Source organism: Odocoileus virginianus, chromosome 9, assembly GCF_023699985.2.
Source record: "Odocoileus virginianus isolate 20LAN1187 ecotype Illinois chromosome 9, Ovbor_1.2, whole genome shotgun sequence".
Classification (NCBI taxonomy): Eukaryota; Metazoa; Chordata; class Mammalia; order Artiodactyla; family Cervidae; genus Odocoileus; species Odocoileus virginianus.
In genome coordinates this window covers 37,692,499-37,705,478 of record NC_069682.1, presented here as the reverse complement: position 1 = coordinate 37,705,478, position 12,980 = coordinate 37,692,499, and the positions used below count along the sequence as shown (strand labels likewise).

Sequence of the window (12,980 nt, the reverse complement as noted above, 5' to 3'; positions counted from 1 at the left end):
GGTCCCTAATCCTTAATACTCCTGTCTATAAAATGGAACTTTTTTTAATAGGCAAGAGACTTTGAAGAACTGGAATAAAAGCCTCTATATGAAAACAGGCAGATATTCTTTTCATTAATTTTGATGAATACCTCCAGCAGGTACTATTGAAGTAAGATGCATTGAAAATAATTTCCCCACCAGTTCCCTCCAAACAGACAGCTTCTCTTACAAGTAAAACCTTCAATTCAAAAATCTCTGCTGTTAGTTTTAGAGAACCGAACACAGGGAGGAAAAATAAAATAAGTAGCAGAGACTTCTCTGCACTGAGAAATCCCTGGATTATTTAATAGTCTCTTATAATTTTCTTTAGCTTTAGAACCTTTTGTTCTGAAAAAATCCTTACTGCCTTCTGCCCATTTTTTCCCTCTAAGAATTAACTTCATTTTAGGATGGTTCCTGCATTCTGCCTTGCTACTTTGAGTTTTCAGGGACCATCCCTGAAAATGGTCATCTCCTCTTCGTTTCACTTCTACCTCAATCTGGGTGGCAAGTGCTAAGGAGTAAACCAATAAAAACAATTTACTCTTAATAGTGTTGATGCTGGAAACCCAGGGGCTAAGTCGGTGAGACATACCTACACAATACTCCAGGCTGGACACAGACTGGCTTGCCCTTACAAAGCAGACTTTTAGATGCCTTCCTTTATTCAAAGGTAGCCATGGTTAACAGGTGATGTCAGACTCTCACCAGTGACATTTTTCTGACCACAAAGATTGCAGTTTTATGTCCAGGGTCCTGCCTCCAGAGTGTCTGAAGTTGAATGCAGTGAACAGAGCTTGTGTTCTGCTCCAGAGGACACTTTCTGGGTTTTTCCAATCCATCCCTTTGCAAACCAGAAGTCAGATTGCACCTTTGTACCCAGAAGCAGTTTGTGGTTTAAATTAACAAATGGGCTGACTCCTGAATACAAAAAAAAAACAAAAAAACAGTGCAGACATGTCTACCATATGCTGGACTCCCTCCTGTTGGGTGTGGAGGAGTGGGAGCGGACACTTCCAGGGTAGGAATGGTTTTCTAACCACAGAAAACACCAGTGGCCGCAGGTGCCCCCCTGCCCTCAACCTTATTTGGGGTGACATCACCTCAGAGCAAGCAAGGAGAAACCCAGTCCTTAGGCACTGAGAAGAAATCCAGACAAGAATACTTCCAGATAATGTCCTTGGGGGAGGGAGGAGAAGGGACAGTTCACCAAAGGTTTGTTTGGGTTCATTGTGATAAAATGTGAAATAAATGCTGCAGCTTCTCCAATTTCCAGGTTCGAGCCCCCCGCCTCGAGTAGGCATGGGGCCCCCTGAGAGGTGGGGGCTAAAGACCAGAGGGCCTGTCCTGCTCACTTGTCGAGCGGGGGGTTCGGGGAGCGGGGGAAGGGGGGCTCTTAGAAGGTGGTAGGGCTGGAGGAAGCAGGACCAATGAAGAGAGGCCGAGTAGTGACTAAAGGCCCAGGAGAGGAGGTAGCGGATGGGGCCGGATGGGGACCACGTAGACGGGGAAGACGCAGCGGGGAAAGGAGGCTAGAGAGAGAGGAACGTAAACAGGCCGAAGGTGAGGGAAGAAAGGAGGGTCGATAGGAAGGAGATAGAAAAAGGAGGGAGAAAGGAGGCGTGGGAGAGCCAGCACGAGGGGGAGGGAGGCAGGGGCGGTGCCGATCGGCCCGGGACGAAGTCGGAAAAGTCGCTGGAGGCCGCCAGGCGAGGGAGGCCGCGTCGGACCAAAGGTCGAGACGAGGATGTAACAGTCCGAAGCCAAAGTTCAGAGAAGCCGAAAACTCCGGAGGATGGAGGACGCGCGGCCTCCGGGCGCGGGGCAGAACGATGCCAGGCTGATGGGCACCTCGGCGCCGGCGAATCCTCGGGTGCGCGCTCTGCCGCTGCCTCCGGGCTCGGGCTCGGGCTCGGCTCGCGGAGGCGCGGCCCTAGGAGGTCGAGGCCGGGATGGACAGTCCGTGTAAGCTCCCAAGGCCGTCTGGGGCCTTGCCGCCGGGGCTGGGCGGCTTCCGGTCGGCCACTGCGGGAGGAAGCACAGGGCGTGGGGTCACTGTCGGGCGCGGCGCGGCGCAGCAGACCCGCGGACCGCGATGCTCAGCTACGCGATGGGCAGCGTGGGGCCCCGGGGGGGGGGGGGGGGGGCGGGGAGCGGCGCGCGCTCCACAGCCGGGCACTGCAAGGAGGCAACGAGACTGGGCACCCCCTGTGCCCTCGACGCCCACCCGCGGGAGCCCCTCGCCCGCCCAGTCCGGGCCGCGGTTCTTGGCTCCGGGCACTCCGGCAGATGCTCCATAACGCAGACCCTCCCCCACCCCTCCGCGAAATGGCCTGGTCCCCGCGCTGCTCAGGAAAGTGGGCCGGGGCGCAAGGAAGCGCTGCTGTGCGAGGCGGCCCCGGGCGGGGCAGCTCTCGGATCCAGGAGGTCGCGGAGAGGGAGCGGGGAGTTCAGATGCTCGCACGCCGCCTCCCGGCACCCCCACCCCTACCCCACCCCAGACCCCAGCCGTCCAGATCACTATCGTCCAAACAGTGCAGAGCTCGCGATGGGCCAGGGGAATCGAGTTGGGGCGGGTCACCAAAACGCCCCTCGAGGAAGTCCCGGGCGGCCTGGACCGACGTGGGCGGTGGTTGCGCCTGAGGCGGACGGCAGACCTCGTTCTGCCCTCGCGGCCCGGGCACCCAGCTGCGCTCGCCACAGTAGGCACACCGCGTCCTGGGGCGTGGGACCTCCGGAGTCAGTGACTGTGGTCTTGCCGGATCAGGCGGCATTTTGCTCGTTGCAGTGTTGCTTAGGGTTTTGAGAAGGGGCCCAAGTTTTGCTACTGGAAGCCAGAAGAGTGACGCCACTATTGTGCAACCACTGTTTTTTCCCTTTCCCGACATTCGGCCGCTGGGCTTCTCCTGCACAAGGAGGCACAGGATTGTTTACACCTAAAGACGCCTATCCTCAACTTTCTTTTCCACTCCCCCACACCCATGTCTTCCTTTAAAGGGGGGATCTGGGGACGGCTCAGTTTGGGGCGAAGCGGAGCTCCCCATTGTTTACGCCCGCAGCAGCCCTCGCCCGGCGGCAGGCGCACCGCGACTTGAGCGTGCGGAGCCGGGCCCATACTTCTGCGCCAGGGGCGCGCGCGCGCGCGCACCACTTCGCGCAGAGGTGGCAAAAGGGCCTGAAGACCTTTCCAGGACAGAACCCTTGCTCGCCCCTGCCTCTCAGCTCTCTTTCCTAAACACAGTTGCGGCCGCTCAGCCGACTGAGTTTTCACATTTTTTCATTCCACCCAATACACACACTTGGAGGTGAGGGCCTGTTTAGAAAACATCTCCGGAGTAGGAGGTTTCTCAGCCAAGGGCCGGTTGCCTGAGAGACAAGCGAAAAAAAATGAACTCGTGAAAAACAAACACCAGGGAGGCCAGAGACAGACCGCACTCCACTCTACGGGGGTCGATCCTGCTGCGGTGTTTTTAGCTCTTCCTCAACCAGTCCTTCCACACAAGACCTATCCTCCCTTCCGTCCCCACCTCCTGGACCCCGGGCGCTACGAGCGGGTACAGCGTGCTGGCTTCGCTCGGGCCGGCGTTAGGCGCGCTGCAAGCTCATTTAATCATAATGGGCAGGATGGGGGCAAGCTTTTTTTAAAAATATTGGGACTTCGATTCCAGGGCTACCGGGACCCTGGGACGGGGCGGGGAGGAGGAGATGTCAAGGGGATTCTGGAAAAGGGTCTCCCAGGTCTGCTGCATCAAAGGAGACGCAGGTCGGCGGCGGTGGCAGGCTCTCAGGCTGACGCCTGCGCCCTAATATTCCTGGCAAAGTTCGCTTTAAGGATCCTTCAAGAACTAATCCGGAGCAGAGATGACTGGAACAAGCCTCGAATTGTCTCTAACAAATACAAAAGACACATTTTCTTTGCACCAATGCAATATCTTATAAACGCTATTTCCAAATCTAGTCTTTCCAAAAAGTGGCTGGGAAGGACCTCAGAGCCGGGAAACTTTGAGTTTCTGCAAACCCGGTAAATAGCATTTGTCTGGTGAGGTCTGTCACCTGTCTGGAAGGGGAAGGAGACGGTCTTGTCTGGATAACAGTGGAGATTCCTACACGGAATGTCGTCGCCCATCCACATATAGATGAAGTGGAACTTTGCTATGCTCACAGCCCTCAAAAATTAATATTCCCTTTCATCAATGGGAAACGTTAACCACACGTTCTTAACTAAATAATAGGGAACCTAGACCCCCAACCTTTTACCAAGATAAAGTTAATCAATTGCAATCCATAATTTGACATCTGAGTAATCTTACTTAGCATAATAGTTCACCTGCACCTGATTTGAAGGACATACTGAAATATATGTATATAAAATATATATTCTTACATGTATATTGTTCATGTGTGGACTAGATGATCAAACGTATTTGTTTTTTACTGAGCATTCATGACACTAAATGACTTTCAGCTTAAAAAACTGCTTTCTTACTGAAGAAGTTCAATAAATGCTATTCCTACTGTTCTTATGAACTGAACAATGAATGGTAGTAAACTTTTCTGGGATAGATTTCTTTGAAGATAATTTTGTAAGCAACGAGTTGAAAATTAAAGGCAGTGATTTGCATTACTTTGTAATTTTTCAAAGACCACTTGGAGGATGGGGGGGGCAACTTTTCAAGTCCGTTTTTTTCTGCCAATGAGAAGAGTAAAAATCCATAACCCAAGTAGGTATGTAATTCTCATTATATGTTCCTGTTCAAACACAAACACTTGTATGCCAGCTGAAGAAATCATTCTTAATGATGGACCTGATTTATTTGATGACCCTTTACCTGGATCTCTAAAGAACTGTCAGGATCAGGAAATTGTTATTAATTTAATAATGAATGTAGCTGATTATTGCTGCAGATTTGGGAAATGGCTGGGATGCTCCATGATAGGAGGTAAAAATAATGGTTACAGGGACAGGAATGCCAAAGTCAGTCAATGGCTCTGTTTTTTTTTATTTGTTTGTTTGTTTTTGTTTTTCTGGCTGCTCCATGTGGGATCTTTCATGTTTCAATTCTCCAACCAGGTACTGAACCCATGCCTCCTGCAGTGGAAGCCTGGAGTCTTAACCACTGGACTGCCAGGAAAGTCCCAGCTCTGTATTTCTGAAAGGAGGGTATCTTCTAAAAAAAATCAACCATCAATGAGTTCCCCCTTCCACTTCAAATTAACTGGATTTATCAGCTTCCCCTCTGAATTATTACCTACATTTCATAACTTGTTTCTAATGTAGTGCTTGACGTGTGCTGCGACAGAACGGCTCTGTTAGAAAAGGACCTCATCGTTCTGAAATTAGTGAATCCTTTTTCTAAGTCTTCCTGCTCCTTGGGGTCACCCCAGGGGAGATCATTTAAATTTTTGGCTACACTTTTCTAAATCAAATGAACTTACTTAAATGTTTAGTCTCATTAATGTAATTTGATAAGTTCCATTTTTATTTCTAATTCAGCAGAGAACCTCAGGTGTCAAGAAAATAGTGAACTGGAGTCCAAGGACAAGGCTCTGAGCAAAACATTCCCCTGAGACCCTTTATCTGTCCTTAAAGGGAAAGCTTGGAGGAGCTCTGAGTCTGGACTTTTAAAATTCCCTATACTTGAATTTTCCTGTAAATGAACAGGTGGAATTTATATTATTTAAATTAATTTTGAAGCTTAAAGGAGTTCTAATTCTCGATATCTGTAAATTGATATCCCAGAACTTTTGTGCTCCAAGAAAGGTGAAAATATTTTTTTAAAACTTTTGTTCCTCTGCGTGATTGTTAACAGTGACATCTAGTCCCTGCCCCCTCTCTTTCATGGATTGTGCTATTATGTCTCAATGAAACTATGAAACTACTTGGAAATAACTTTTTGCCTGGGTGTCACCAGAAAGGAAGACATGCCTGTCCTCTGCCTATGGATGCCACCTGTCCCCACTTCTGCCTGGGTGAGTATGAGGCAGGTCAGCTGCTAGAGGTCCCTTCAGTCATCTGGAGCATCCCTGTGGCCCATGCTGCCCCAGGTTAGTCTCCAGCCTCCTTTACAGGGAGGCTGGCACCGCCCCCCCCCCATGACTCCTTCCTTTCTCTAGAGGAGCTGAAGTTGATAATTCCTGGTGCCCAGAAATTTGGAAGCGGCAGGTTCAATATTGGCAAATCCTGTCATTCTTTTCACGGTGAGGAAAATGCAGACTCAAGAGCAGGTGAGTTTTTCCCAAGTTATAGGAAAAACTAGAACCCAAAGATCAGTTTAAGAAGAGGCCCCTCACACTGTTGACTGTCAAGTACCCCAAATCTGTTAGTTGGCTTATCAGAGAATAGATTGATGGAGGAGGGGGAGGGCGAGATGGCAGCGGCAAGAGGTGGAAACCCCCAGCCACATTTCCTGCAGAAAGATGGATCCCCAAAACCACCAGAGTTCAGAGTCTAGCTTGTCTAGCCTTAGAGACATAATTGAAATGCTGTCTCCTTTCCCAAAGGATGTGTTTAAGGAGAGACCAGGGCCTGCTTGGGGGAAAAAATTAAAAAAAAAAAAAAAAAAACTCGGACCTGGAGGAAAAGATGGGCAGGACATGGAAGAGGCCCAAGGCAGGTCCAACCCACCTGCAGGGCTCCGATGCCACCGGCAGGTCCTCCGCAGAAAGTACAGCCCTGCAGGTCACAGGAAGGTGCCCCTCGAGGGTGCCTTCTAGACCTTTCTAGGGACAGAAATGAGACCCAGAGAGGGGGGCCTTTTTTTCTCCATACAAGTTGGGGAGACAGTCCCAGCGCCTCTCCCAACCTCCTCCTGCCTTTCTAGGGACAGTTTACACCTGTTAAAACTCATCTACTCAGAAATTAACAGACTGAAAGCATAAACCGGGCGAAGAATCTAGGCCGTACCCACTCCAGCCTCTCGCTGTCGGTCTCGCTGTCTGTATCCGCCCTCCATCTCGGTCTGTCTCCCCCCTTTTCTCCCAGGGACCCTTGCTAACGCTCCGACATTCATTTGAAACCCCTCCTGCCCGCCGCCCGCCGGGCCGCACCCCTCACCTTCTCTGCTGGGATGCTTGAAGGTCACGGCTGCCGCGAGCTCCCCGCCGTGCACGGTGACGCTGGCGCCGGGGGGCGCCAGCGGGGGGCCCTGCGCCGGCGGCCACGGCGGGCCGGGGGCGAGGTAGCCGCCGGCCGGCGAGCTGTACACGCCGTGCTGGTTGGAGGCCGGGTAGGCGCAAGCCGGGAGGAAGCCGCCCACCGCGGAGAGGCCGGAGGCCGACTGCGAGGAGAGAGCGCGACAGCCTGTCACCAGCAGGCGACTCCTCCGGCTTCCCCAGCACAGGCAGTTACGGGGGGTCGGGAGAGGGGGTCCTCATTCCCCCTGCTGTCTCAGCCATGATTCCCACGCGAAGCCTGGCCTCTAACTGTCCTGGCAAGAACTCCGGCAAAGTGATGCCCACTCCAGCTCTTTAAAAGTGCTCATAAAAGGTGAAGGGGTCAAGGTAGTCACCATCCGGAATTTAGAGAAAGGGAGTCAGTCCTCGATCTTGTGTGTTAACTCGTCCCAGCTTTTTTAGCAAAAAATGTCTTGGCCAAAATGCAAGTCAATCCCCTTGAAAGCCAGCGCGCCTAGGAAAGAGATTTGCCCGCAGATGCCGGGCCAGGCAGCCAGACCCTGACCGTCTCCCCAGCTCGCTTCCCCCAACCCCGGGATGGGGGGCTCTCTTTCTCTCTAACCCGCCCCCAACTCTTCCGCTCCCCTGATGCAGGATGGCTCCTTCCCCGCGCTCGGTTACCTGCGTGTATTTAATGTCCGTGTCTAAAGCAGGTTTCTCGAGCCCGTTCACAGAGGGGCTGGCGGGGAAGGCCGCGCGGTTCACTCCCGCCCAGTCTTCCATCTTCGGGGAATAGGCGGCGCCTTCGCTCCCCGCCAGGGCCCCTGTGGGGACACAGGACGGATTAGAAGGGCATGTGGGCAGCCCTCAGCCCGGACGGGCGCACCCGGTACTTCAAGTGCCCACCTGGGATCCAAGGGCGAGTCCAGGGCTCCTCTGAACCCCCAAGGGGCAGATGCTCTGAGGCCTCAGATTTCGCTTTTGCTCCCAGCGGCGCAGAAGGAGGGCGGATGGGCCTGCTCCTCCCTCCCCACCAGCCCTCAACCCGCTTCCGGCGAAACAAGGGGTCTCCGGCAGGGAGACAGCTGGCAGCCAGAGCTGGCGACCTCGGCCCAGGCCGCCTTTCCGCTGTCCAGAGTTGGCGCCCCGAAAGGTCCAAATTCAAATCCACAGAAGGCTCAAGAAAATTACACGGGGTTTCTCAACGTCTCAAAAAGCGTCTGGAAGGCTAGAAGCTGTTTCTGTGCAGAACTCCCTGAAGAGTTGTCCCGAAATAAATGTGTGTGTCACGAGTGTGTGTGTCACGAGTGTGTCACACACTCCCAGGTGTCCCGAAGTAAATGTCAACTCAGCCACCCAAGAGCGTCGGGACACAGGTCTGCTCCTAGCGCAGGTGTGTGCAAATGAAACCAAGAGAAAGCTCCAGAACTGAACTCAGGCCTGGCCAGGTTACTTCCTTGCCAGTTGCCCGTGGGCTGCTCCATGAAAAGCTTTGGCCTGAGCCTGAGGCCCAGGCTGGGTTTGAGCCACAAGGAGAAACATAGCCTGTACACGGGCCTGGAGACGTGGCCCAAGGCCGCTGGAGCTAAGCCGTCAGTTTCATCCAGGACGCCCCTCCTGTCTCTCAGGCTACAGTGAATTTTGCCTCTTACCCTCCTGCTGTCTGCTCACCTAGGAACACACCTTTCTGCTAGGGGCATGGGACAGTGCAAAGAGACTCAGGGTTCAGTTCTGCCCCCCGCCCCATTCTCCCCAGCCCCGCATCAAAACTGCCTCTAACCCATCTCCTCTCCCAGTCTCCTTCCTCCACACCCAGAGAGATTGCTGAGAGTCTCATTGAAGGCCGTGGGCAAATCCGTGGGTACTTCCACCCTGAGGATGGTCACAACCTGTAGGCGCCTGTGACCCGAGATCTCAGTCTCAGGACCTGTGGGGCCTACTGGCTGTGCAAGGCTGTGGGGCCTACTGTAGACTCAAGCCACTGGACCAGGCGGCCCTTTCACCCTTTACTCAGAGTCTTTGGGCCTGGGAGGGACAGAGCCCTTTGGGGAATGGTGAGGGACCCTGGAAGAAACTGAAGAAAAGGTCGCAGAATTGACTTTGCGGTTTGTTTGGCTTAGATCTGGCGATAGGGGTTTGCATACTTTTTTGCAAGAATGAAAAAGCGCAATTTCAGGCCTCCGAATTTGTGGTCGGCGATTGCTCTTCCATTTGGGAAAATATTTTCCATATTTGTCATAAAAAGTTCAAGATGTCCGAGGACTCCCACAGAAGGCCCCAGGACCCTCAGCCTCCCTGGCCAGCCCGGAGCCCTCCCCTGAGCCAAAACCGGTTGGAGGAGGCCCGGCGAGAGTGACCCCTTCACCCGCACTCCTGACCCCCGCTCCATTCCGCCCCTTCCAGGAAGGCTACCGAAGGCCGGCGCCACTGACCTGTTTGCTCCATAAACGTCCGGATGCCCAGGATGTTGCTGACCGAGTGAGCCGAGGGCCATGAACGGGGGATGCTGACGTGGCCGGCTGTGCCTGGGACCCCGTGGTGGCTGCCCATCTTGGCGCCCGTGGGCGACACGGGGCTGGGGTAGGGGTACTGGTAGATGTGGTTGTAGGGGAGCGCCGGCTGCGGCGGCGGCTGCTTGCTCGCCTCGTAGGGCCCGGGCTGCGCCAGGCTGCCAATCTTATTGCGGAGAATACGGCTGATAGAGCTCACCGAGGGCACGTTGTACTTGTCGCAGACGCCGTCGGCCAGCAGCCGGTCACGGATCTCCCAGGCGAAGATGCCGGGGTCGCCCTGCTTGTAGTCCCGGATATGCTTGACCACGTTGGGAGTGGTGACGCGGGGTTTGCTGCCACCGATGGCGCCGGGCAGGATGGAGCCCGTCTCGTTGTAGCGCGCCAGGATCTTGCTCACGCAGCCGTGGGACACGCGAAGCTGCCGGCTGATGTCACAGGGTCGGATGCCCAGCTGTGCCAGCTCCACGATGCGCAGGCGGATGGCGTTGGGCAGAGGCCGGCCGTTGACGAACACGCCGCCCAGCTGGTTCACCTCGCCATAGGTCTGCTCTGCGGACGCGCCCGGCCAGAGTGAGGGGAGGGGAGAGAACACCGGCGGATGAGCCGAGGGTGGCCGCGCGGGGACAGGGGCCGCACCCGGGGCGCCTCCGACGGTGACCGGCGGCTCCTCAGAATCCCAGCGAGCGGACCGCGTCGGGTCCCGGGAGTCGGCATGAGCGCAGGGGCGGCGGAGGGGGGCGCCGCGCGCTCCAGCCCTCCGCGCCCTTTCGCGATCTCTGGCGCGTCTACTTGGAACATGCCCTCCCGATACTAGCCGAGCGCCCCCTCCACTCCCGGGACCGGGGGCGTGCGGAGAACGCGGCCGGTCCGGGATCCGGGACCAGGTCTCCCCGGGAAACCCGCGGGCGCGAGGGAAGGGAGGCGCCGGGACACCGCCCCCCCGCGCCCCCGCCTCGTCCGCCCGCCCCTTACCCATGGCGCGCGGGCCGGCCGGCTGCCTGGCGCCGAGGCGGCCGGGGCTGGGCCCGGCGCGGTCCGGGAGTGCTGGGGCGCCGCCGCCGCGGGGAAGGCATAGAGGGAGGGCGCGCGCGAGCCGAGAGCCGCGGCGGCCGGGCCGCGGACTGGAAGAGCGCCGTGCGCCGCCGCCGAGCGTGCCGCCGCCCGCCCCCGGGCCCGCTGCCGCCGCCGCCGCCCGCTCCCAGGACACTCTCCACGCCCGCGACCCCAGGCCTAGGGTGAACTTCATCCGATTAGGAGAAATTCGTCTGACCGGGAGGCTGCGGAGTGCGGGGATCAATTTGACGTGTCCTCCACGTCAATCTCGGCAGTCACGCCGGAGACTCGCGAGTTGGCAGCTCATTGGTTCCCGTCACTGCGCCCCGGCGCCCCCTTCCCCGCCCTGAAACTCTACCCCTCCTCCCGTCCTCCCCCCTTGGCCCTCCCTTGGAACCCATCCCCCTACACACACACACACACACACACACACACACACTCTCTCCTAACCCCCGCCAGGCCTGGGTCCTTCCACTTGTTCCAGTTCCCTGGACGCCCCTTACCACTAGAGTTTTGAGAATGATGGGTTGGGCTAGTCATTTCAAATTGATGAGTTTAGTAGTAGTAGTACTAGTCTTGGTTTTAGTTGTTAGTAACCTCTGCCGCCATTACTACTAAGATAGCCGGGGATTAAAGTTGATCGTCGCAGGGTGCTCAGTGTGGGGCACCCCTTGTTTCCCTGTCCCTGGGCAGCCGCTAGTGCCCTAGCTCCGGTGGCGAGGGCACCCCAGTGAAAGCAGCAGTCTAGTACAGGGCGCGCCTGGTCAGCGGACCTGAGGAATTTGGGATGGAGTGACTCCAGAGTGACCCATTTCTGGCCAACACCTCAATCTCGCTCTCAGAAAATCTTTACCTTTGACAGTTACCCACTCCTTGGGGTAGTGTGATTTCAGTGATGTGAGAGACACGCATTCTAGATTCTGACTCCCTGCAGACTGGCCCACCCACTTGAATTCAGGACACAGGTCAGAAAGGGATTCTGACCTATGGCCCCCAGAACAGGGACCTGGTGCTGTGGGAACCCCAGGGGCTGTCTGGTGGTCCACTTGAGGACACAGGCTATAGCTCCCGTTCTAGGCCTCTTCCTTTCTTCCCAGCCAGAATCCAGCATCTTTCCACAGCCTGGCCTCACCATTCACTCAGCATCCGCAGCTTCCAGGGGTCTTTGTTAAACCACTGAGTGGTCCTTTCCCTGTCAGGTAAGTGGGGTTTGTGTAACCCTGAACTCTCTGTCAACATTAACCGTCACCTCCTTTCTCAATCCTGCATCAACCTGAATTGTAGATTTTCCACCCTGTGTCGCTAACTGTGGCAGTCCCAAAGGGAGCCTCGAGGTGGGGATCAGGAGAGAGGAGGTGAAGAAGACCAGTCCTGGGAGTTCTGAGCTTGGGGCCCTGCAAGTTCAAGGGCACTGAGCTGAGGGGGGAGGGGAGGGCCTTGGAGGGAGCCTAGGAAAAGCCCCGGTTCCCAGGGATTCCCATGGACCACCAGCTCTCCGGAGGAGAAAAGAGTCCCCCACCCCCTTGGCCCCAAGAGTCCGGCGCTTGGGAGCTGGTGGAAAGCTGCACACAGCTGCAGTGATGCTGCTGGAGGTGCAGACAGATCCGATCAGCGCAGCCTGGGGAGCAGCGAAGACTGAGTCCATGGGAAACTGACTGCTGACTCCTAATCCAACTGTCTGAAAGTGTCAGTTAAGAGGGGCTGAATTAATTCTGGCTCTGGGGAAGCAGTGCCCAGGCCCCAGCAGGTGATTTCAAGAACCATCTTTGGAAAAAGAAAAGCCAGGTTCAGAAGAGATGAGGACTCTCCCTTCCCGGAGCACAGAAATCATAGTGCAGCCTTGGGCTCCGGGTACTTCAGGGAGGACACCGGACCGGGTAGAGGAGCGTCAGAGTACACTGGTGAGAGGTGGGGTGGGACTATTTTAGAAGATTAGGCCCCTCCACGACCGTACAGGGTCTGGTTCGGAGGAGAAAAGGTGATTTGGATGGTGGGCTAACCGAAGCCAGGATCTCTGAAAAGGCATCGAGCAAAGACGACTGAGCACGCAAGGGACCTGGGGTCCTCCGAAGCCACCAGCAGTGGGACAGCCCCGCTCAGACCACTCCAAGCGGTTTTGGAACCTGTTAGCCCTTGATCTAGACTTTTGTTGCCTGAATTTCAAGTCGCGCGCTGCGCAAGACCAAAATCGTTTTATCCCTAAACCCAGGAAACACAGCACCCATCACCCGGTGCGCCCTCAAGACAAGGTGAAGCAGCTAAAGCCATTTCTAACCCCCC

The 12,980-nt window shown here is 55.6% G+C and overlaps 1 protein-coding gene across 1 annotated transcript; it reads right to left on the bottom strand.

Moving 5' to 3' along the window:
• Positions 1-1,954: 1,954 nt before the first annotated feature.
• Positions 1,955-10,893, bottom strand: PAX1 (paired box 1). Its single transcript, XM_020879355.2, has 5 exons — positions 10,620-10,893; positions 9,567-10,196; positions 7,816-7,958; positions 7,076-7,298; positions 1,955-2,046 (listed from the first exon to the last, which is right to left on the bottom strand). The coding sequence occupies exons 1-5, from the start codon at positions 10,891-10,893 to the stop codon at positions 1,955-1,957; spliced, it is 1,362 nt and encodes a 453-aa protein (XP_020735014.2).
• Between the last annotated feature and the right edge of the window lie 2,087 nt (positions 10,894-12,980).